This window comes from Schistocerca cancellata, chromosome 4 (genome assembly GCF_023864275.1).
Source record: "Schistocerca cancellata isolate TAMUIC-IGC-003103 chromosome 4, iqSchCanc2.1, whole genome shotgun sequence".
NCBI lineage: Eukaryota > Metazoa > Arthropoda > Insecta > Orthoptera > Acrididae > Schistocerca > Schistocerca cancellata.
In genome coordinates, this window is record NC_064629.1 from 837,175,615 (window position 1) to 837,202,064 (window position 26,450).

Consider the following 26,450-nt stretch of genomic DNA (forward strand, 5'->3'; position numbering starts at 1 on the left):
GATGTACGCTGATCAGCCAGAACGTGATGACCACCAACCTACCATTACTATAAATCCATCCAGGTGATAGCAGGATCACCTGGCAAGATATGACTAGTCAGACACACACACACACACACACACACACACACACACACACACACACACACACACGTAGAGGGCAAGTAGTATCAGTAAGCGTACCTTCCATGTGTAGAATGAGGAAGGCGTGCAATGTATCTGAGTTTGACTGAGGGGAGATTGTGATGGCCCGGAAGCTTGGCACAAGCACATCAGAAACTGCATGAGTTGTCATGTGTTCAAGTAGTGCTGTGATGAGTGTCTTCAACATGTGCTGAAACCATGTCCAGACATTGTGGGGTTGGGCGGGCACCCCTCATTACAGATGTCTGACATATGCTGGGCAGACCGGTAAAACAGGATAGGCGGCGAACTGTGGTCTAACATCATACTTTAATGCTGGGCAGAGTGCAAGTGTGTCTCAACACACAGTGCACTGAAGACTTCTAACAATGGGCCTCCGCAGCTGACAATCAGTGCATGTACCAATGTTAACACCATGACATTGGCAACTATGGTTGAAGTAGGCACATGTCCATCGGGACTGGACATTGGCAGAGTGGCAGAGCATTGCATGATCTGATGAATCTCAATACCTTCATCATCATACTGATGGGATGGCATGAATCTGTCTTCCTGCAGGAGAACAGCTCTATGACGCATATACTGCGGAACGTAGACAAGCTGCCAGCAGCTACATTATGCTCTGGGGAACATTCACGTGGGCATCCATGGATCCAGTGGAGTTCGTGCAAGGGACCATGATGGCCAAGAAGTGTTGTACACTGGTTGCAAACCACGTACAACTCTTCGCTATGATCATGTTTCCCAATGGCAATGGCATTTTCTGGAAAGATAATGCACCATGTCACAAGTGTATGATGGAGTGGTTTGAGGAACACATTGGCGAATTCCATTTGATCTGCTGGCCCCCCAATTCACCAGATCTGAGCCCAGTTGAATGTGACATTAGAGCTCATCGTCCCCGTCCCAGGAACTTATGAAAATTAGGTGACTTGTGTGTGCAGTGTCAACTCCCTCCAGCGAACTACCAAGGCCTCATTGCCTCCATGCCACAATGCATCATCGTTGTTATCTGTGCCAAAGGTGTACATACGAGCTATTATGTAGGTGGTCATAATGTTCTGACGGACCAGTGTAGATGTAATTGTAGATTCCTCAATGTGACCTCTGCAATCACTGAAGGATCTGTGCCCGAAGCGGTTGTAGGATGACAGTCTTGTGTTCCTCATACTCCATAGGCAATAACAGGATGCCTGCATTGAACCTTCAGTACAGTGAAAAGTATGTTTCAAAACTTGGCTTTGATCTCTTTGGTAGCTGCTCCAGGCGCCCATACTTAACAGGCAGTAGTACATTGCAGTGTAGTGGGTCTCACTCTGTAGACTAGGCTACTTTTTGAGCAGTAATAGAGAATTCTTCTATAGTACACCATATGCTGATGTCTGTTAAAGACAGACTACCAGCTGCTTGCCAGACTCACTATTGGGGCCATAGGATATACAGTCCAGTCAATATTTCCATGTTGAGAGGTGGTCTTGAAATGGATGTTCTACTGGAGGTTGCTCAAGAATAAAGTCTATCAATTGAACCATTGTGCTATCTTTACCGAAAGCATAGGCTGTAGTCTGAAGAGAGAAATGAGCAGTTTGTGATCCATAATTATTTGAAATTTCATTCTATAGAGATTCAGTATATGTGAAATTTCTTAACCCTCTTATCATCCTGATGCTTTCTTCTCTAAAATTAATTTGAGTCAGTAGTAACATATTTTAATCGAAAGTAGTTAGCTAGCATGTGCCATCAGAATTTTTATGTGATAGTCAGCACTGAAGTCATGCTGTGAGTTACCAGTAGGAATTGTGACCCATTGATCAGGTGCAAGTGTGGCCTGTCAGGAAGAAGATTTGAGACTTTTATTTGTAATAAATTTATTGTAATAATTTACCTTGACTGAGGAGAATTTGAATTTATTTTAAGTTCTTGGTTGCTGATAAGTTGTCTATTGCTGTAACATGCTAGGGTATGGGCTTAAGCCTCTCCTTGCTTTATATGTGGCCTATGTGTTTAACACTCAGCTTAAAGAAACTGCATTTATCCAGCTTGCAGCATAAGCCACTGGTTTACAGCCACTGAAATACTATTCTTGACTTGCAGTGCCTGTTACAGTAATGTTGTCAAGGTAGTCAGCACAGTAAATGGTATCCTTTATTAATTGCTCCACATAATTTTAAAATATGTAAAATATGTTGAGAGGAGCTCTTGCAACCCAAAATGCAAATGATTACATCGATACATTTGAGATGGTTTCTTTTGTATTTGCTTTATCTTCACATCAGGGGGCAGTTGTAAATATGGATCAGTCCAATTGATTTGTTTGGAAATTCTTCCATGCAAGGTGTCAGTTGCAGATCAGTGTTGGACTAATTGTCTATAGCAGCTTTGAAATCACCACAAATTCTTATTGCACTGTTTAGTCTTTTATTACCACCAGCACAACGCACTGGCTGGAATAAATATGTGATATAACCCCCCCCCCCCTCTCCCCCCACCATGCCATGTAGCCTACCCAACTCCACCTTAACTGGCTATATGGACGACTGTAGAGAAACAAGGGCAAAAATGTAACATGGGATTCTCTGGACACCACTTTAATGCAGGCCTCAATCTGGAAACCAAACACTGTAAAGATATCTAGGGAAAACAGTTTATTTCTACTGGCAAAGCTACAATAATAAATATTAGTTTTCTACAAATATGCGTTTACCTACCCAAGAGGGTGATTTGACCCCACAGTGAAATAGCATAATAGCCGTATGACACCACTCATTGCAGCATTTTATAGTGAGTTGGAGAATCAATGTGTCGGCATTAATTAATTACACAGTATTTCACATGTCAGCTTGAAATTCCTTATTCTCTCCATTAATGCAAAGGTTGCTTAGATTTTTCTCTGCTGTCTTGAATGCTGGCATCATCTGCCAATACTGTTGGGAGGCTGAAATCTACTGTTGCCATCTGCTTATACTTCTTGCAAGATGAACACGTAATGTCACGGTGTGGGCATTGCCTGTGCTTGTGAAGATGAGAACTTTCCGAGAAACATATCCATGTGCTGTAAGGAGCACTTGTTGAAAATGTATCCACAAGGTGATCACTGACATCTGGTTTATCTCTTGACTGCAACTGATGGCAAACTGTGTACTCTTTGTTGTGAGTAACTATTGATGCTGGTGAGATCAAATCACCAAATACTTTTTTAAATGCTGTCAGCATATTTTCCCATGACTGAATGTCTACTACAGAAGACAATAATGAGCTGTTGTCAGTGTGTAAGGGATAAGATGTTGGTGATTCTTGTATATTTCAGAATTATTGCTCTTTGTGCTGCCGATTCTGTTTCCAAAGATTGAACTCATTTAAAAATGTCACTTAGTTGTGGACCTGAAGTGCTTCATACTTTAGCACGGACTTCATGATCTTGTGCCAAACACACCAACACATCTTATATCTGTCATTCCTCATAAGATATTTCAAAAGACTGACATTTAAAATTGGATGGCCATTTGAATTCTTGTAGATGGCATACCTAGGCTGAATAGGATTGACCCACTGTCTTTACGGCAGTGATTGAATTGATATCTAATGATGACAATGTAAGATTGGCAAACTGCAATTATCAGTGAATGTTAGGCTACTGGAGTCTATAAGAAGCTTTAACTTGACCATTATGTCAAACAAATCACAACTAGAGGACACCGAAAATCTTTGAGTTGTCAGAGCTTGCAAACAAAGGTGATGGTGGAACAGGTGCCACGTTCTGCTGCTTTAGGTGCTTCAACAGGAGCTCATACTCCTGTTTTTGCTGTTCCTGCTGTTGTTGCAGTGTTAATTCCTACTACCACAGCTCCAAAATCCCAGGAACCGTAACAAAGTAATTGATCATCCATACGGGGGTTTAAGCCCCATCACAATTTTAATATTACATGGTGTCTTCACTAGTGACACATGAGTGTTACTAGCCTCACATGAGTGACAGAAGAACAGGCATGCTGTGAACTTTCACAAGCCTGAGTTTTGTACAATTGTCAGGAACAAACAAATAATCTTATACACTTTGCTAGCCAATATACGAACTGAAACTGGAGCCAAGTTTATTGTGGGCCTAAGAATAACAGTCCAGTAGTAAACCACCAGAAATCCAGAAACACAACATGGTGATTGTAGTAAGACTGTGCACATCCCATGACTGAACACTTCTCTCACAGGAACAGAAACAGCTTTATTCACTGCCCACTGACATGGCCTGTGGCGGAGGCATCTACCAGGGTGAGGTGTGTCAAACAAGTGCCTTGCCCAGCTAACATAGTCTGTGATAGTCGGATCTATGTTAGCTTCCCCATCGCAGTCCAGCAAGGTTACCAAACAATGTATCAAAATAAGTATTGGGAGAAAGTGTCCCACAGGAAACAAGATACTGTATGAAATATTAGTTACACTCTCCACCTCTGATACTAATACTATCAAATTTCTGCAGCAATAGGATATGGTCTATGATGCCAAAGGCCTTGACAGAACAAGGCATATGCCAGTTACTTTTTCTCCACTATCAAGATGTTTGGAGCAATTCACTTAGAAATTCAAAAATTGCTGTTTCTGTTGATCGCCTTTTTCAAAAACCTTGTTGGACTGTTGATAAATATGTTGCACTTTTCTATAAAATCTAGCAACCTCTTATGAAAAATTTCTCTTATCTTATGTTTGTGGCCCGTAGATGAAATGTACATTGGCGGCAGTAGAATCGTTGTGCACTCAGTTGCGTATCCGTCAGTGAGGTTGATGAATCATGATATGAAATGTGTATGTGTGTCTCTCTCTCTCTCTCTCTCTCTCTCTCTCTCTCTCTCTCTCTCTCTCTCATAAAGTAATACCTAAATATGTACATGTCACTGTAAACAGTATGACACCTGCAACACAACATGCTAAGCTTAGAGCAGAAGTGGGCTGGCTAAAACATGAAATTAAATATCTATTTTTCAAGATGGACATGCTCATCCTTGCACTTTCGTCGTGAACTAGCGAATGATATAAATATCTCAGAAATATTTATAGACATCATTAATACAATCCAATGCCACACAGAAACTCTAATGGAAATAAAGTAGGGAAAATAACAACAAAAACTACTCCCACTTATAAAAAATAACACACCAGCTAATGTTGGAAATGGTAGGCAAACAAACCACACATTCCAGATATGACTGGTCAACCACACTGATATACAAGTCAGAAAACAAGAACTAAAGATGCTAGAAAGAGGACCTAAATACAATGTCAACACACAAGTTGCATGCAAGCAGTGGAGAATCTGATAACAGGAAATGAGTACATAATGAAACTACAAGAGAGGAACAACAGCTCTAATTTCAATGCAGGACTAATAACAGAGCTAACAGCAGAGGAAATCAGATGTCTAATAGAGGAAAACAAAAATAACATGTTGACAGGAATAAAAAGTGAGAAAGAAAAAACATCCAGTTAAATAATAAATAGACTTAGATGTAACAGAGCTTTCATCACAAAATTGGGCAATAGCAACATCATTCTTCCTGCACACCGTTCGTGGAAGGAACAGGAAAGGGGGTAAATAAATGTGGTGCAGGAAGTACCCTCTATTACACACTGTAAGCTGACTTGCGAGGTACAGATGTCAACACATTTATTAACTCTTTCTCTGCAAAATCTTTAAAATGTAATGCAATGTTTTACTTAATTTTATGCAGCACAGAAACTATGGTGTATAATAAAAAGAAATTCAGTCCTTTATCAAGCAAAGAAGTCAGACTGTAAAATGTGCAAAATCAAATTTTTCATCTAATAGGTTTTTAAAATCAGATTATAAGTATTTCATAGTAGCCAGTAAGTTCGTATGGACAGAACTGAGCATGTCACGGGTGACAAACCATCGAATATAAAAACCAAAATGAGATATCATTCTGCTCTCTGTTTTAAATGAAATTTCGATATCTTATCTACATTTCATTCCCTGCAATGTATGAGCTAAGGTCAACCATATGCAAATTCTACACAATACATTTTTACATCTGCAAAACCTTTAAAACTTCACACAATGTTTATTTAATTTAATTCAGCACAGTAGCTATGATGGATAACAAAAAGAAATCAGTTCTTTGTCAAGGCAAGATATAAGGCTGTAAGATGTGCAAAAATCAAATTTCTTCACTTAACAATTTTAGAAAAATCAAGTGTTAAGTATTTCATACCAGCTGGAACGTCATCTCTCAGCTCAGGCACCAGCATTCTGTGAGCTGTACAGCCATAACAAAAGATGCCTCAGTGCAGAATGCAGAGAGCAAATCTGTAGCAGCAAAAGGGTTGATCAGTAAATACAACACTTATTAAAATTACATGTCCCACAACTTTTTCTACACAGCCTGTAAAAATACCATTTTTGAGAGAAGTTCCCCCTGCAGTCTATGTAGCCTTGTTGCAAGAAAGCGTGTTTAGATTTTGTGAACATTATTTCAGAAGCTGTCATTATAGCTATACATCTCAAGCACTACACTGAATTTTTTTGTAGCTTCGAATAGGTAGCACTGATGAGGGGATTTCCTACATCTAATATATTTAAGATGTATAAAGTGCTCTATCAGATAATAACTGAACTGTGATGGTACGTTCATTTTTGCTGTAGTTTGCAAATTATTGTTTTCTTGTGCTATTTTATAATGTTAACTCCACAACTCCTATAATGTAACAGTGTGTTGCCATCCTCACCAACATACACTGAAGCGCCAAAGAAATTGGCACAGGCACACGTATTCAAATACAGAGATATGTAAACAGGCAGAATATGGCACTGCAGTCGGCAATGCCTACACAAGACAACAAGAGTCTGGTGCAGTTGTTAGATCGGTTATTGCTGCTACAATGGCAGGTTATCAAGATTTAAGTGAGTTTGAACATGGTGTTACAGTCGGCACACAAACAATGGGGCACAGCATCTCCGAGGTAGCGATGAAGTGAGGATTTTCCCTTACGACCATTTCACAAGAGTACCATGAATATCAGAAATCCGGTAAAATCAAATCTCTGATATCGCTACGGCTAGATAAAAATCCTGCAAGAATGGGACCAACGGCAACTGAAGTGAATTGTTCAGGGTGACAGAAGAGCAATCCTTCCACAAATAGCTGCAGATTTCAATGCTCGGCTATCAACAAGTGTCAGTGTGTGAACCATTCAACAAAACATTATCGATATGGGCTTTCGGAGCCGAAGGCATACTCGTGTACCCTTGTTGACTGCATGACACAAAGCTTCACGCCTCGCCTGGGCCTGTCAACACCGACATTGGACTGTTGCTGACTGGAAACATGTTGCCCGGTTGGACAAGTCTCGTTTCAAATTGTATCAAGCTGATAGATGTTCACGGGTATGGAGACAACCTCTTGAATCCATGGACCGAGCAAGTCAGCAGGGGACTATTCAAGCTGGTGGAGGCTCTGTAATGATGTGGGGCATGTGCAGTTGGAATGATATGGAACCCCTGATACATTTAGATACAACTCTGACAGGTGACACATACGCAAGCATCCTGTCTGATCACCTGCATCCATTCATGTCCAGTGTGCATTCTGATGAACTTGGGCAATTCCAACAGGACAATGTGACATCCCACACATTCAGAATTGCTGCAGAGTGGCTCCATGAACACACCTCTGAGTTTAAACACTTCCACTGGCCACCAAACTCCCCAGACATGAACATTATTGAGCATATTTGGGATGCCTTGCCACATGCTATTCAGAAGATATCTCAACCCTCTCATACTATTAAGGATTTAGGCACAGCCCTACAGGATTCATGGTGTCAGTTCCCTCCAGCACTACTTCAGACATTAGTTGAGTCCATGCCAAGTTGTGTTGTGGCACTTCTGGGTGCTTGCAGGGACCCTACATGATATTAGGCAGGTGTACCAGTTCCTTTGGCTCTTCAGTGTATGTTTCAGCAGCTGTCAGCAATTCCTTGATTGTTTTGATTTCCTTCAAACATGGCTAAAGCATATTGAATGTTATGTTCTTCAATTTAGGATTGAACAACAGGTCCCTTCCCTACACCTCACTCTTGCAAACGGATGTTACACACAGGATGCAGATACAAATTTGAATAATGCCAAGAGGGGGGGGGGGGGGGGGGCATTGGCATGAGGAAAGTTTGAACACAGTTTGCCAACTTGTCGCTTGGCAGTCCAACCCCGTAACCCCCCTTTTTTCCCCTCCATGCTTGATTTGCATTCGGTTTTTGATGGGCTGTCCACTGGGCCATCTTACCATTAAATGTGAGAGGGGTGTGATGGGGAGTTTCCTTTGTTAGTAGAAATTTGTACAAGTGTTACATGGAGTGCTGTCCTTGGCCCCTTCTTTTTCATTGTGACTGTCAATGACCTGTCCCATTTTGTATCACAGCCTGTCATCTCTATGCTGATGATACAACTGCACTTACTTTGCATCACGACATCCCAGCTCTTGATAAGAATATGCAAGAAACTCTTGGCTCTACATTAAATTGGTTTGCAGTCAGTTAACTTGTTTATAATCCAGACAAAACCCAAATGCTTATGTTAGGACTGTCTAAGAATGTAGATATTGATGTCAAATTCATTTGGGACGAGCATATCAACCAAATCTGTAAAAAGATCTCACAAGTGTCCTACATCATGTGGAAACAGAGAGATAAGGTCAGGAGGATTTATCTCCATATGTCATATTTCATACTCTTTCAATCACATATATCATATGGTCTACTCATGTAGGTAGATTCTCCTCATATCAGTAAGATTTTAAAAGAAAAAAAAACTGTCCTTGTAATATGCAAGATTGATCCTCAAGAGCACTGTTGCTAGCTTTGTATCAGGCTTAGCATACTAACAGTGGTGAATCTGTACATCTGTGAGTCTTCACTCTTTGTCAAGAACAACATTAAAGAATTTGTTATCAGGGAAACAATTCACAAACATAACACTAGAAATAAGTCATCCATTGACATCCCAAGGCACAGCCTAGCAATAACAGGAAACTCCTGTAAAGTGAAGAGTCTCAAAATTTTTAACGAATTTCCTGTCACTGCTCGATCCTTGCCATATAAAAAATTCAAATTCAAATTATGTGACTGGCTAACAAAAAATCTGTGTTACAGTATAAAAGAATTCTATGATATGAGCAAAAGATACTTCATTTGTACATGTAATATGAACATTAATTTTAATACTTTGATTGCAACTGTAACTAGGTATTGCTGAGGAATCCCATTCTGCTGTATGTGGTCAGTGGCAAATAAAGAATCTGAATCTGTGCTTTTCTTCTTAGTTTGCTGTGAAAGTGTCACTTATTGATTGACTGTTTATGTAGCATTGTAAGGCATATTTTTTCTGTGGTTGTGTGCTCAAAATTAAAACAGTCCTATTTATTTTCAGGTGACAAGTTTGCTTCGGCGACATGAAAAAGTAAAAACAGTACTTCTGTCACCGACAGTGTATCCCTTTGTGTGGGTTATACTTAAATTATATACATCCGTTTTTATGGGTTACTCCTTAGTGCCATTCGCCCTACTTTCATTTGGTCGGTGGTTTGATGTGTACTCATCTCTATATTTTTGTGGTCATATTGGCTTCCTTTCATTGATACTTCTGTGCAGGCTTCTACAGTTGATCCACATTTAGCACAGGTAACACACTTTGTATTTCTTTATATTTAAGAGTGCCAGGCTAATTGTTCTCAGTTCTCTTAGAAGTACTGAAATGTTATTGTGAATTGCATGTGTGTGTACTGGATATATTTATGTGTCATATGAGATCTTGTGTTGTGGTATGGAAACAAATTTAGAAAGAAGGGATAACTGCCTGTATTAAATGCATTGCACTCTGCGATAGACTTGAATTTTTGACAGGGAAAGAGTTTTTTGTTAAAATTTCTGTGTGCATCAGTTTTCAGGCATTGAAAATATACTGTTGCATTTAAGTAAGCTGTTTAAACTACCCAAGTTTGAAATGTGAAACTGTTGATAACAGGGTGCATAGAATGTAAACACATTCTTTTTTGCACACGTCCTCAGTTCCACTATTCTTTACCCATTATGGCATATTGTTTCTCATAATCTTCAGTGGGAGATAAAGTGTGTCTGTTATGTATCCATGGACTGTAGGAAACTCTGTATTAATCTCACTTGTTACTGAATTGGTAATGGCTTTTAACATACTAGCTTTCAATTTGACATTTGAACATTAATTTTTGTTCAGCCATTTTGAAGAACAATTGTTAATGAGACTAGATCTGTCTACTCTCAGGTAAAGAGTTGCCAAAGCACAATTAAACAAGTATTTAGTATACACCGAGTAACAGATAAGAAATTGCCTTTAAAGTGTTTAAATTTAAGTTTGAAACGTGAGTTTCTTCAGAATGGGAAAGTAAATTTTTTGTTTTCTTTCATAACATAATCCCAAAAAGTTATAGAAACCTCTCAAACTGTTTATTAATTATTTTTCAGAATGTCTTAATTTACCTTCAAGAAAGATTAAAAAATTTTTTTGTTTATGTCTGTCTGGAATAACACTCCACATTCTCTGTATGGCCACTGATATGCTCCACTTTTCTGTCAAGCATTTTGCAAGAAAACATATTTGCTGCATATATTCAATTCTTTAATTCTAATTACACTTTAGCATTAGATCATTTCAACCTTATTAGTCGTTATCACCAAAAATAATTATATACACTGCTTAACAAGTTCAGAAGTGTTTTATAAATCTGGACAAGAAAAAGTAAACAGGTAAATGGTGGCATTCCATTGTCTCGGCAAACTGTGACAAGATATTTTCAGTGGGTGACATTTGTAGAACATGCTGGCCACAATAACAGTTGCACACCCTTTGTATGAAAGCAGATCAGATAGCAAGGACAATATGCTGTCTTGCGTTATCTTTTTGAAAGATAATGTAACAGAGACATTGAAGATAGAGCAAGACCTCTGGCATTAACTCATCAGAAATGTTATGGATGCTGTCCAAATTAAAGGGCTATTCAAAAGCAGGTGATAGCATTGTGTACCCAGTGGTACCCCATACCATCTGCTAAGTGTTGGCTTCAAATGATGATGACAGATGCAGTCTGGCAACATTAGTTCTCCTCAGAGGCACTGAACATCGATACGTCCATCCTGTTGCTGTAGATAGCATTGGGACTCATCTGAAAACTTTGCTGCCAATCCTGTTGTTGGCAAACATCCCCCCCCCCTCCTCCTCTCCCCTGTCACCATGTTTGCAGTCCACTGTGTTCCAGATGTAGTCACACTGTTCAACCAGATATTTGTCTCGCTGCAAACAATCACATTTCCTTCAACAGCTGTACAGTCCGGAATAGCCGAGTGAACATTGTCATTTTTTTGCGGTCCCTCCTGAATACATAGACTCCATTGTTACATGACAGTCATAGATGTCAAGCAATGCAAGCAGCAATATCATGGAACTAAAAGCTGCACTCTTAATATGCTGTAATACTGCTGCTGTTGAATTCTGACGTATGTTGGTCGAAGTTTGTTTGTCTTATACAGATGATAACATGGTGTTCCTAACAAACAGCCAACATTCAAATGTGATTTCTGACCGGAAAACTCACAGTTTAATCATTCCTTATACACAGAATATAGACACCACAACTCTTACTTAACCTGATGCGGTTGCACTGAAATCCTAATAATTTGCATGTCTGAGCACGAAGTACTTCATGCCAATTTGACATTTGTTGCATGGCACCTTCACAGTGTTGCAATTTTAATAGCCAGTGGTACATGATTATCTTAGACACTGTGTACTCATTCTGACCAGGGAAGTAGAAACCAGTTAATTTCAAAACTTTTTTTTTATATACCATGGATCTAAATCTGCAAAGCACAATTTCTGTCAGATGCTGAAAAATTGCTGTTTTATGATTTCTTTTTTTTTTTTTTTTTTACCATACTCTTTCGCTTTTAAATTTGCATTGCAAATCTAATTTGTAGATCTGAGAATGAGTATGGAAATAAATTATGTCCTCCCAGTTTTGATGCATATGCTTTGATAAAATGACCTGTTTTTGAAGCATTTCTGCTGTAGCAAAGAAACTGCAACCTACCTTCCAGATGCAACTTGTTATTGCAATCTGAACAGCATGTACTTTCTCTTTTCCATGTGTTGTACTTTTGGGGTCTGTAATCTCTCAGTCTCCAAAGTCAGCAACTTTTGAAATTTTGTTCTTGTTTTATTTTAATGTTGGTGGCACCTGCCTATTCCAAAACATAGTGGCAGCTCCAGAAATATCTATCTGAAGTATGTATTTTATGCATTTAGAATGTGTCCATCTCCTGATTTGCTGGAGTTGTTTAACATGATGCTGCAAGTCAAGTGGCGTTTGAGAGTTTTGCAGATGATAGATCATATCCAGGCTAACAAAAGTAAAGAAGTGATTGAAGGTAACTATGGTTGGGATATTTCCAGCCTATCAAATTTAGGCTATCTCTGAATGACTCTGTGACTGATGTGTTTTGGTTAAGTGGCTATTAGAAACATTGGATTATTAATCTAAGTCCACCACTGCCATTTTCTGTTGTCCATATGAGTTTTCAGCCAAATTCATGTTGGACATAAGTAAACCTAATTTTTCTGCTTCTTACCATAAATACTCCATCTTCAGGGCAATCTAATCTAATTTGAAAGTTCCACATGTCATTAAAATTTTCCCTGTATGCTAATGTGAGTTTTAACCCTCTCTCAGCTTCTAATGTTACATGAGGACAGCTGTTTTCTCGGAGACAGGTGATATAGTGTTGTGCTGTCAGAGTTCCCTCACTCACTGCCAGCCACAACCTGAAGTCTTACTCAATTGTTCCCCACACAACAACACCAGAAGTAACATCACAGTGCCTCTCCAAAACATTGGAAGAATCGGACCTCGGGTCGACACTATACTCACCGATAAGGGTCATCTGGAATATTGCAGAACCACAATTCATCACGGAATACAATGCGACACCATTTGCAGCAGTTCATGCTTCCCGGTCATGGCATCAGTCCAGACACAGCCATTTGTGTTTTGTTGTTAATGGAAACCTACATATGGATTGTTAATTTCTTAGTCTGGCTGGTGCTAGTCTCTGACCTATGGTGCAGGAAGTTCATTACTTGTTTTCAGGTGACAGTTGCAGATGTGAAGGGGTTACAATGTGTTTGGTGCATAATACGGTGATTCTACCTTGTGGTGGTAAGATGTGGTTGACTGGGTAGGTGTATGAACTTGCATTGACATCTGGCCACATCTCCTGTGTGTTTCAGCTTTTTTTGTCAGGCAGTGCTATTACTAGAGATGTTGGGTTTTCATCAGGAAATTGTGAGTTTCACCTAACCTTAAAAAGTCTCCTCCATTTGCATTCAACAGGTAATATGCTTTTTGAGCAGTTGCATCTGATGTTAAATGATACAGGGCTGATTTCTGCAGCTGATCTACATCTACATATACATTTAGATATAGCACGGCTGTTTTATTCTTAACAACTCTACAAGATTCCACCATGTACTGCAGGTCTGTGAGGTGGCAGGCAAACTTGTCACATAACTGATGAAGCCTCAAGTTTTGACCTCTATTCAGCTCAAGACAAGAGACCTCATTACCGGAAACAGTTTTACAATTTCAACATAAAAATTATACATCTATGTGTCTGTTAAATTATGTTTCAGTTATACATGTAAAATAATGCAAAATACTTCATCATGTAATAGGTTATTCTGCTGCAACTACAGGCTTCTGTTGTAGCTCCATTGCCATCTTTATGCATACAGTGATCTGCTACTAAATATGACAGATGTTTCAAAAACTTTCTTATTTGCAAATGACGTAAACACCATTGTGAAATGTGGTGAGTGTGGTGTAAACAACTTAGGAAATGGGTACTACAGAACATGAGGTTATGGTGTACAGGAAATAGAGTATTGTTTAATAGCAACAAAATGCAGTGCGTGCAGTTTCTGATACTGATGTCCAGTGAAAGTAAACATTTGTCACAGGCTGATCAGATATTGATTTATTCTGTATGAGAACCACAGCCACAGTTAGTCCAAAGAAAGACATCACCTACACCAGGCTGCGTGGTAAAATAAGTACTTCGTGACATAATAAGGGTGATGATTGTTATTATGAATGAATTTGCACTTGCTCTCAGTGTCTATTCCTGGAGATGGTACTTTTGGATTGCCCTCTATGTGCACTTTAAATTAAAAATGATAAATAAATTTGCACCCAATACTATTAACCAGCAAGACAATTGTAACTAGGTTGTAATGTAGGTGGAAAATATGTAAAATAACTATCCACAGTGTAATATTTAAATTTTCAGTAAATAATATTTACTGTCGTAGCCTGTGAATTCACAGACTGGTGAAACCAAGTACTCCGTTAAGTGCTTTAGAAAGTGGCTTGTGCCCCCAATGTAACATTTAGTTAACTTGCTATGTAAATATTAAACTAAAACTGCTGGAAGAAACACACTGTGTTATGAGCCAAACGTTAAACGAAAATAAATCATGTACCAACTCATACCTAAATTCAGTCTAACCAAAATATTCTGAATCAGACTCAGGCAAACTGTGTCAAAGTCCAAGCTCAGTGCACCCAGCATTTCTTCGATGCCCATGGACCTTCTCAGCCAGACCATTCTTTACCAAAGAACCCAACACATCCCACGAGCTATCTGATCCTGAAATCTAAACACATCCCCATAGGTGAGGTTATGAAAACCCATCCTTGGCAGACCAATCTCACACAACAGAAAACTAATCAGGACAGAGACAAACACATGTGCAGCTGCCTGCCCCCCCTCTCTCCCCCCTCCCCCTCTCTCTCCCTGCCCCCTCCCCCCCCCCCCCCTCTCTCTCTCTCTCTCAATTACAATAAAATCATATCTAAAAAGAAAGATGATGAGACTTACCAAACAAAAGCGCTGGCAGGTCGATAGACACACAAACAAACACAAACATACACACAAAATTCTAGCTTTCGCAACCAATGGTTGCCTCGTCAGGAAAGAGGGAAGGAGAGGGAAAGACAAAAGGATTTGGGTTTTAAGGGAGAGGGTAAGGAGTCATTCCAATCCCGGGAGCGGAAAGAGTTACCTTAGGGGGGAAAAAAGGACAGGTATACACTCGCACACACACACATATCCATCCGCATATACACAGACACAAGCAGACGTGCAACATCATCATCATCATCATCATCATCATCGTCATCATCATCATTATATATCTCATCGAAAGCAGCAAAAAAACTCTGGCTGACTTTTGCTCAATCCACAGTTTTATTGCTACTTTAAATTTTTAGTTTCCCACTTATTTGGTAACAACCTACTTTCAAATCTGGTCTGTGGAATATAATCACTCATCTGGATCTTGCACTCTTCTTTACTGAGCCAATCAGAACACAAATCATCAATAATAACTTATTTTAACCTCATCCTGGCTGTCTGCAGTGCTTAAATTACTATTAAATTTGCACTCGTCAGACCCCATTGTGCCGCTCACCCTGTCTGTAATAATAGTTACTGCAGCTCCTTGCTGTTCAGCAAATAAAACATCAGCACACGCAAGGCTCTTTGCAATCTTGACCACTGCTTCCTTTGCCAAGACAGGTTCCTTTAACTGTATGCTGGTAGCACAAACATCTAACAGCAGAACTGTTTCAGCCCAGTACACAAACAAATTAACATTGTCTTTACTGTTTGTTGCTGTTAATGTTTCTTCACTCTTACTGTCCAGCTCTAGTGCTGCTGAACTGACATCATCATCATCATCATCATCATCATCATCTCAAGATTCCCAGTTCAATAAAACATTTGAATCAACATGTACAGATTCAGTTCTCCGCCTCCATCTCTTTCTAAATTTACAATTGTGCTGCCTCCAGTGTCTCCACAATACTTCACATCCCTATACTGTATCCATGTTGAACACTGATTTCCCTATGATCATTAATATCATTGAGCCTTCTCATGAACTCATCTTTGATCCTGTTTCTGTCATATCAAGTCCTCCCTTCATGGACCACAATCTAGTTTCCTGGCTGCTGCCACTGATTATTCCCATTTTTCTGCCCATTATTGCATTTTCTATTATTTTCTGGCCCTCTATGCTTGGCTGATTTCCACGGTTGTGGGAATTCAGCTGGAAATTATTAATATCATGTTGGAAGTGCTCCTGGTCAGCATACCGCCAGTTCCTATCTCTCCAGCTGTTCCCATTAATCCTTGCATTACAGGTCCCAGTGTTCTGGTAATACATTGCACTGTCCATCCACTCTGCAGATTCAAGAATGCTATCATTTTCGTAGAGCTGTGGACCAAATCCCACTGCAAATAATCTGGCAGGTTCCTTTTCAGAGTTGAAATCTCTGTGAACGTACCCAACAATATGTGTAAGTGCACTAATTTCAACAGCTCACACTCGTAAAAGTCTCACATGCTCCATTGGTTTCTGCTGTAATACATCCTATTCAGGAACCTGTTCTGCTGTTGCATTTGTTTTCCTACAGCCCAATACTTCTTAAGAAGTAGCATCTCAAAGGCAATGTAACTAATAAATGCTGTTCACCTCATCAAACATTCCTTTGACAAAACAGTTGTTACAGGAGACTAAAAAATCCACCACATGGTATTTACCTTCCCCATTAAAATACTTCAGTTCGGAGCTAACAATGATGTGTGTAACCTCTCCCTGACTCATAGCAATATTACTCAGCATGACCTTAATGGACACGAGCTCCCTCTCGCTTTTCTCTGCCTCTTTAAGCACAGCACTATGCAGACCACTTGTCTCACATTTCGCTGAGTGTAGCTCTGCTTTTGCCTCTGTCTAGCACTGAACCACACAGCCTATGCTGTCGGACATTAATTTCACCACAGACTCCATTTCTTTTGCCTTATTCATACACTCTGTCTGCACAGAATGTGTTCTCTGTCCCAAATCATTCTCCACAGCAGTAAGTAAATCTGCCAGCTTTTTTTCAACATTGCTAACCTGCATACTAATTCCCTCCAGTTTGCGAATAATTTCCCCATTTTGATTTTTTTAATACCTCAATTTTAGTGTTAATTTCCTCAAATACTCCTAGTTTCTGCATAATAAGTAGCATGTGCTCCTGCCAATTTCCTGCTCCCAAGTTAACATTTTCCACCAAGAATTTACATTCTTTTCCCACAGACCTAGTAGGGTTTCGCATACTACCTACTCAATTGCAGTCACACTCTCTGGGTGATTACTGGATACTGTCTGCCATGGCTAACAAGTTGCAAACCATAAAGTAAGTACAGTAGCGAATGCTGCCCACACTTAACTTTTGTCTGCCACTGTCGTGCTGCTGCTGGTGTGACGTTGATGGCTGTGTGCATCGTGCAGGGTGCTACACTGGATCTGCGTGAAGCTGATGAATGAATGTTGCACAGGAGATGGGCCCTCAGTGCATGAGCTGCACTGCACTGGGCCGATGTGGAGCTGGTGACCTCGTGGCGTCATGTTGTGTTGTAGCGCACTGGAGCCACGACCCTCGGAGCATGGACTGCATTGTGTTGCCACGAACATCCCGCTGCTACTTACCAGTGTTGGATGTGTGTTCCTGATGAAAACAAAGTGAACTCACAATCCTAACTCTTTACTTACAGTTTGCACCTAGTCAACCTAGCCTTCCGCTCTAGTTGCCTAGCAAACTGAATTTCAGATTGGCCCCTAATTGTCCCAGATGAGCCCGTAATTGTGACACAAGAAGAGTGATGGCTGTTATTATGAATGAATTTACACTGGCTCTCATTGTCTATTCCTGGAGGTGATACTTGTGTTGCCCTCTATGTGCACTTTAATTTAAAAATAGACAAATAAATTTGCACCTGATGTTATTAATCAGCAAGACAAATGTAACTAGATTTTATCAAGGTACAAAACCTCCAAAATAACTATCTACAACATAATATTTAAATTTTCAGTAAATAATGTTTATTGTCTTAGAAATATTCTTTAATTCGCATACTGGTGAAACCAACTAACAGTGGCTTGAGCCCCCAATATTGCAGCCGGCCGCAGTAGCCGTGCGGTTCTAGGCGCTGCAGTCCGGAGCCACGGGACTGCTACGGTCGCAGGTTCGAATCCTGCCTCAGGCATGGATGTGTGTGATGTCCTTAGGGTAGTTAGGTTTAAGTAGTTCTAAGTTCTAGGGTACTGATGACCTAAGATGTTAAGTCCCATAGTGCTCAGAGCCATTTGAACCCAATATTGCATTTAGTTAAATTGCTATGTAAAATTAAATGAATTAAAACAGCTGGAAAAAGCACTCTGTGTTCTCAGCTAAACGTTAAATGAAAATAAATCGTGTACCAACTCATACCTAAACTATGTCTAATTGAAATATTCTAAGTCCAGTTTAGGCAAACTGAGTCAAAGTCCAAGATCAGTGTACAGAATCAGAGTCTGTACACAAAAATCACAAGTTCTGCCAATCTGCTAGCAGAAATATATCCAAAATCCAGTCTGGTGCTGAACTGTTCTAAGTTCCACTACTGACAACCCAAAAAACTTCTATCTTTCGAAACAAACGTGGCTAGCTGAGTCTCACATGAACTTATTTTGAACACTCTCCTGACCATCACAGGTCCTGCCTCAACCAGTTTACACCACTCTCCTAAGGCAAGATGGCTGTCACCATAAATAGCGTCGCTCCACACCTCCACCGAAAATCTCAAATGTACTTTACTTTAATGAGTTTTGCAGTTTTACCTGCCTACATACATAGGTAACATTCTGATTTGGTATGTGCCATTAGAGGCATGCTAAAATTCTATTCCAAATCAATATATTGTATTTAATTCTAAGTGCAATAATTCACCCAACATTTAAGATTTAAGAATTCCAAAACTTCATTGCAGTGCTTGGAAACAGTTAATACTCTTTCTGCCATTAAATATTACAACAATGTTCGATGTGGCAACACTTCCTGATTCAATTTTTACTCCACTTTCCAATGCACTATTCAGAAGTAAGATATCTGTGATAGTTCACGAGTTATGGGCAAGACTGTGCAAATTTATAAACAAATAGTTAAAACACACAATAAAAAATGTAAATCTTAAAAGCTAAAAGTTGACTATTGTGTGTAATGCTCTCTGACAATGCATACCGCCTTGCTGGATGTATATTCGTCTTCTGTGATAATTTATATTAATTTTCAATGAAAATCCAATTAAACTGTGTCTCACAGTTGAATTAGTCATGCTACAAATCATGTGAATCTATCAATCAAAGCACCTCACCAAGAGCTACAGTATGAGTGCTTAGTCTCCATTGTATATTAAATAACAAAAAATTATTAAACATTTGCTGATGACATTTACAAAAACTTCTAGGTACTGTAGCTTTTTACATATTCAGATTACAATAAATCTCTGCACACCAACAGAATTTTAGTGCTCCCCTCTTGTAATGTGATATACTGTCCTTCATTGTACCAATTATGGTTTAACTGTATGAGCGCAAACATGAACAAAATGTGAGAAGCTATCGTGTACTACGCAAGTGGCAGAACTTGAAACTGGCTGTAGTGCTTGGTAATGTTATTTAACCAAACTGTTTGATAGAAATGTCTTTCATTGATGATCAAATAATTGCTGAAATATAAAATTTAAAATTCTTAGACTGCAAGATAGATAAAACACTTTCTTGAAACTATAACACTTAGGATCATTTGCAGAAATTGTGTTCACTATAGAAATAAGTTCCAATTTTAACTCAAACTCAAAAGTTTTGCTTTTCTGTTATCACAATGGATTTCATATTAACAGAAAACTCTAAAAAGCAGTCAGCACAGATGCCAACAAAATGCAGTCACATGTCAGAAAAAGCAACTATAGATTGGTGGGAAAAAGTGGTAAAGTACATCCTGTAGAGCCTTGGTCAGGACAGCAGTATGCTATAAATCTGCCATTTCCAACACTTATAGAGCACAGAATCCACACAAGTAGTAGTGTGCTGCTCGACACAGTCACATCAATTAAATATCTAGACGTAACATATGAAATGGAATAAGCACATCTGGTTGGTAGTAGGGAAGGCAAATTCCAAACTTCATTTTACTGGGAGAATTTTGGAAAAGTGTAGCTCATCCATAAAGGATATGACAAGTAGAACACTAGTGGAACCCATTCTTGAGTACTGCTATTGTGGATTTGGACTTTCACTCAGTTTAAAATGACTATTTTACCATCTTTCATTTTAAATTGTTTGATTGTCCTTCACATTGTGTACTGCTAAAGTGTTTCAGATCTCCACCAGGTTGAATTAAAGCAAGGCATCGAAGCCATTCAGAAGTGTGCTGTGACATTTGTTACCGGTACATTCAGTCAGCACCCAAGTATTACAGAGATGCTTTGTGAACTAAATGGGAATCCCTGTCTCCTTTCTACAGCATCACAATGTGTGACGACTCCATTACACAACTAATTCCCAAGTGCCAACAAGTAGTAATAAAATAATTTAGTAAACCTTAGTAAAAAATAGTTCATGGAATTTCATGTTAAAGCTTCAAAATTATCATAATTATATAAATTTTAAATAGTTATTCAAGATAATATGAATTTTAGAGAATCTTATTTTAGACAAACTTTTCTATGATAATATTTACACGGAGTTACTACAAGACGTAACTGTATAGCTCATTACTGGAAAGTACTTAATCTCTCATGACTCACATTACTCATGTAGCCATTGTCCAAATGTGTTGGTTTTAGTGACAGCTTTCTTCTCTTCAGTGAGTCTGGGTCTGTAGTATTTTAATCAAAGAATAGGAACTGGGCTTTGCCTCCCACATTTCGTGAAACTTTCTTTGCACGAGATGCCATGACCAAATGTGTCACTGATAAATAAAGATAATTATTATTCAGAAGTCACCTTCCACATACATACATTCCTTGGGTTGATAGCCAGGTCAACAAAAGTCTTCTTTCTGGAGACAAAAGTTTCTTTCAAGTGTCTTATTTGAAAGAAATTCCTCCTACTTTCTCCAAAAATCTAAGAAGACAGTGGCAGTCAGGTCTTACATCCCTTTTATCTACAGTTTTTCCACAATAAGGTACATATTCTTCACCTGTATTGTGACTCTTCTGCTTAAACTCCCATTGTAAGGTGCATCTCAGTCTTTAGAGAAGGTATTCACCTGTTCTGCCCTCTCATGAGAGGCGTCTGAGACAGTGACAGACTGCTCAATGTTAAGGTCAGTTCGATCTCCTTCACTGTTGTTACTATTATCATTGGTACAAATATAAATGATAAAAAAAATATGCATATACACAATCCATCAAGCCTTCCACAGCACCCATTTAACAATAACTGTGTATTTCATGCATTTCAGGAACACAATGGTATGTACATGCGCTTGCTATTTTGTTCAACGGTTTTGCAAATTTACATACACTATGTGATCAAAAGTATGTGGACACCTGGCTGAAAATGACTAACAAGTTCGTGGTGTCCTCCATCGGTAATGCTGGAATTCAATGTGGTGTTGGCCCAACCTTAGTCTTGATGACAGCTTCCACTCTCGCAGGCACACGTTCAATCAGGTGTTGGAAGGTTTCTTTGGGAATGGCTGTCCATTCTTCATGGAGTGCTGCACGGAGGAGAGGTATCGATGTCAGTCAGTGAGACCTGGCATGAAGTCGGCGTTCCAAACATCCCAAAGGTGTTCTGTAGGATTCAGCTCAGGACTCTGTGCAGGCCAGTCCATTACAGGGATGTTGTTGTCGTGTAACCACTCTGCCACAGGCTGTGCATTATGAACAGGTGCTCGATCATGTTGAAAGATGCAGTCACCATCCCTGAATTTCTCATCAATAGTGGGAAGCAAGAAGGTGCTTAAAACATCAAGGTAGGCCTGTGCTGTAATAGTGCCATGCAAAACAACAAGGGGTGCAAGCCCCCTCCGTGAAAAACACAACCACACCATAACACCATCGCCTGCAAATTTTACTGGTAGCACTACACACGCTAGCAGATGATGTTCACCGGTCATTTGCCATACCCACACCCTGCCATCGGATTGCCACATTGTGTACCGTGATTCGTCACTCCCCACAACATTTTTCCACTGCACAGTCGTCCAATGTTTACGCTTCTTACACCAAGCGAGGCTTTGTTTGGCATTTACCAACCTGATATGTGGCTTATGAGAAGCCACTCAACCACGAAATCCAAGTTTTCTCACCTCCAACCTAACTGTCATAGTACTTGCAGTGGATCCTGATGTGGTTTGGAATTCCTGTGTGATGGTCTGGATAGATGTCTGCCTATTACACGTTACGACCCTCTTCAAGTGTCAGCAGTCTCTGTCAATCAACAGACGAGGTCGGCCTGTATGCTTTTGTACTGTACGTGTCCCTTCATGTTTCCACTTCACTATCACATTGGAAACAGTGGTCCTAGGGATGTTTAGGAGTGTGGAAATCTTCGCGTACAGACATATGACACAAGTGACACCCAATCACCTGACCACATTTAAAGTCCTTGAGTTCCGCGTAGTGCCTCATTCTGCTCTCTCACGATGTCTAATGACTACTGAGGTCGCTGAAATGGAGTAGCTGGCAGTAAGTGGCAGCACAATGCACCTAATATGAAAAATGTATGTTTTGGGGGGTGTCTGGATACTTTCGATCACATAGTGTACGTATGAGTCATCTGAGTCATGGGGAATGTACTCAGGATCCTCGTTGGAAATATCAGGATCGCTAAGAACATCTTCGTTTCGTTGTAACTCATCAAATGTGGCTATAATCGAGAAGACGTACACATATCCCTCTTAGCACCAGCAGTTTTACCTGTTGCTTAGCGTCATGTTCCCATGGCAGGCAGCCACTGGCATTACAACTTTTTCCTGGTATATTAAATTCTGCTGCTCATAGGTAGTGCTGATTGCCTTACAACACAAAACACGTAGCAGTGGAATTTACCGCTATGTTCCCGTGAGCCACTCAATTATCAAGACCTATTGGTATTGTAGGCTGCAAAATGTGTATCAGGCTTGAATACGTCACAGTAATCACCACTGTAATATCAGCTTCTCATAATGCTAAACAAATTTTTGTATTACCTCATTGTATTTACTCTTCCTTTATGATTCTCACTCAAAATTTTCAGCATCCATTCAAACTGTCCTGAATGAAATGTCTGTCCTTGGAATTTTATTGCCAAGACAATGTGACTAGAATGTACTCAATTATGCATGTACAATGCAGCATCGAACATTATGCCCAGTTCCTAAAAGTATGTAACCTTTTTTATGATCATTACAGCTTTTCTGTATGAATTTTGAAATTATGGAACTTTACACAGTCAGAAACCTAACTTAAGAGGTGTGTAAGAAAAAGCTAGACAGTTGTGCTCCTTTTTCCTCCCACTACACTTGACTTGCATTGAGATAGTTAAGTGGGGCAGGATAAGACAACATAATGGTAATATTGATGAGAGATCTGAGGAGAGCCTGCATTTTTAATTAGGCAAAATGTTCTAGTGCCATCTGGACAGCAGTCGTAACCTTTACTGTAAAATTTGTGTTCCATTTTACACTTACAACAACCTTTAAAGTATGCATTTCAGCACTTTATAAACTAAAGTATCCATGTGCATTAAACTGGGCAGTCTTCTCCAACCATTCAGCATTTTCAGTTTCCCCGTCTGTGCTCTCATCATTATTTAATTCAGCTATCATATCTGTATTTCACTGATAATCAGTCCAGTAACATTGTAGTCGAGTTCATACATTTGGTGAGCATCAGTCCTTGGCAGTTGCCTCCTCTTCTTCTGTCCAGTAATGTAAAACAATGTTAAGCTGCTGAACTTGTGCCCAGGTGAAGCATGGTTGAAATATCCATACATCACTGATTTAGATTTTCCCTGATGCCCCTAAACCAGTACCACTGATGATTTACGAGTTCACTGGATTTTCACAGTTTGTTCTAGTTTTACCATATATACCTTCTTTGTGTGACTGTTCTATTAACAGATGACTAAGGAGCAGTTTCATTTTTGATTTAAGGTTGCCATACTATTTACATTCATATGTGTTTCAGGTAATGGGTTCAGTGACCACTAAAATGTGGTGTAATATTGTGTTTATGCGGATAAACATGATGGCCTTAAAGTGTGCTCATTAATGTATAAGGTGAAGGAATGAAGAAAGATGCCTAGTCGTTGTTATTGGTGGTTCGGAGAAGAGAAACGGAACGAAGAAAGATAATTCAAAGACTTTGTGCAGACAGCTAAAACTAACTTCTTAAATTTATCTTTATTGTGGCTGCTAGTGTTACTATTAATATCATTATTTTTACTGTTGTGTCTGGGGTCTGCGGATGTCCAACTTTTTTTTTTTTCTGACAAGGTGCTAATTAAGGGGGAATATAAGCTTTAACATTTCTTTTCTCCTAAAATTGTACCCATCTCTCTCTCTCTCTCTCTCTCTCTCTCTCTCTCTCTCTCTGTCTCTCTCTCATCTCATGTGATTTAAGCAGTTACATAACAGTATTACATGTGGCTATTCATCAAAGTATAAAAGGTTTATGATTTGTTGTAATTTTTATTGTTGCTGTTGTACTGCTACTACTAATGTATCACATCTTGTATTTTATTTTGTTATTTTTCATGAGAAATTACCTCAAATATAAAGGAGAAGTCGTACTTACAAATCAAGACATAAAACATTAATAAAGTTTTCATTCTCATTTAACTTGGTTGGTGACACATATTTTTAATGCTCAGTGTCAGATGTGTGGAATCAGTTTCAGTGTAGTTGTGTACTCAATTTTTGTGCCCTTTTCTTGGATACGATTAACAGTTGCTTCATAACAAATTAATATTGCGAAGAACAATACACAAATGTGTGAGAATATGGCTCTGTTGTCATAAATTTTCATGTAGTAATTATCAGTTGTGCTCCAAAGATTTACTGGAAGTGTGCAAAAATATTGAGCTTACTGCTTGTGATATATTAGGGTCAACAGTCCACTTTACATGGTGCTGCCTGCACGATAATGACCTGACTACTTTTGCTGCATCTTCACATTTCTTTTACTCAGATTCTGAAATTTCTGTACACTGAGTGAAAATATGCTTGTGAATCAATAGAAACGCACATCACTGTGTTAAGCACTGAAAGGATTGTGTAACTTCAAATCGTGAAGAGATGATTTATTGTTTGTAAATTACAAATATGTGTGGAAGTAGTTATTTTCTGAATGAATATGTTTTCTGTATTTGTACCGCATTTGTTTCCTTAGTAAATTACAAAAGCATGTACTCACAATTTAATGAGTAATTGTCCTTTTTTTCCCCCCTTCTAAATTCTCCTGAATACTTAAATTGTGGGCTTAAAACCCATTATTATATTATTGTGATGATGATTATTATTAATAATAATATTGTTGTTGTTATTGTTGTTATTATTATTATTATTATTATTATTGATACTTCTACTTGGGTTCTGATATTAAAGACAGTCCCTTAATATATTTCTTGGGACAAAATTATATTTCTGATACTGATTAAACTGAATATGTAGTTTATGCATACCTGTTATTTGAGATATTTAAAGGATCCACGTGAAGTGAATCTTCTTGCATTTTGCAAATATTTTGGCTGTATCAGACTTAATACTGCATTAAATATGTTGACTATGTAGGCATATGTACATGTTTTACATGAATGGTACATTAATATTATATTGCTGGAAAAAAAGAGTACATATACATGTCAGAGTCATAAATTATATATTTCCATTAGTTTGATATGAATTATACAACATTTACAACAGCCTCCTCCCCCCCCCCCCCCCCCACACCCTTTTTACTCAGTAGACAATAATTTCAACCCCTTTTTGTTTCTTAAACCATTTATTAATTGCACATATGTGTAATAATGTCTTCATTGTTCAAAGTTTTTACTCAGTATTTCCACCATTTCCTGTTATTTGATGAAACTGAAATTTTGTTTGCATGCATGAAATTCACGTGTGTGTTGTACTACACTTCTATACAACAACCATTTAAGATGGCAATTCCCAAATGTAGGACAAACCATATGTTTTCTGCCTTGATTTGTTACAAAATTAACATCTGAATATTTTGAGAACAACAGATCACAAAAAAATTGAAAATTAAAAGATGTAAACATATTTTACTATAAAAAATGAATTACGAGGTTTCTTTTTAAGATTTGCTTTAATCACTTCAATTGCAATTGTATA

General features: G+C 38.8%; 1 protein-coding gene across 1 annotated transcript in view; it reads left to right on the forward strand.

Annotated features, from left to right (window-relative positions):
• Nucleotides 1–25,889, forward strand: part of LOC126184921 (lysophospholipid acyltransferase 5) — a 187,183-nt gene extending 161,294 nt beyond the window's left edge. The window contains exons 10-11 of the mRNA XM_049927590.1: nucleotides 9,578–9,828; nucleotides 24,283–25,889. Of these exons, the coding sequence (XP_049783547.1) occupies nucleotides 9,578–9,823 (246 nt within the window). The 3' untranslated portion in view covers nucleotides 9,824–9,828; nucleotides 24,283–25,889. The remainder of the gene's footprint in view (nucleotides 1–9,577; nucleotides 9,829–24,282) is intronic.
• Nucleotides 25,890–26,450: the final 561 nt, after the last annotated feature.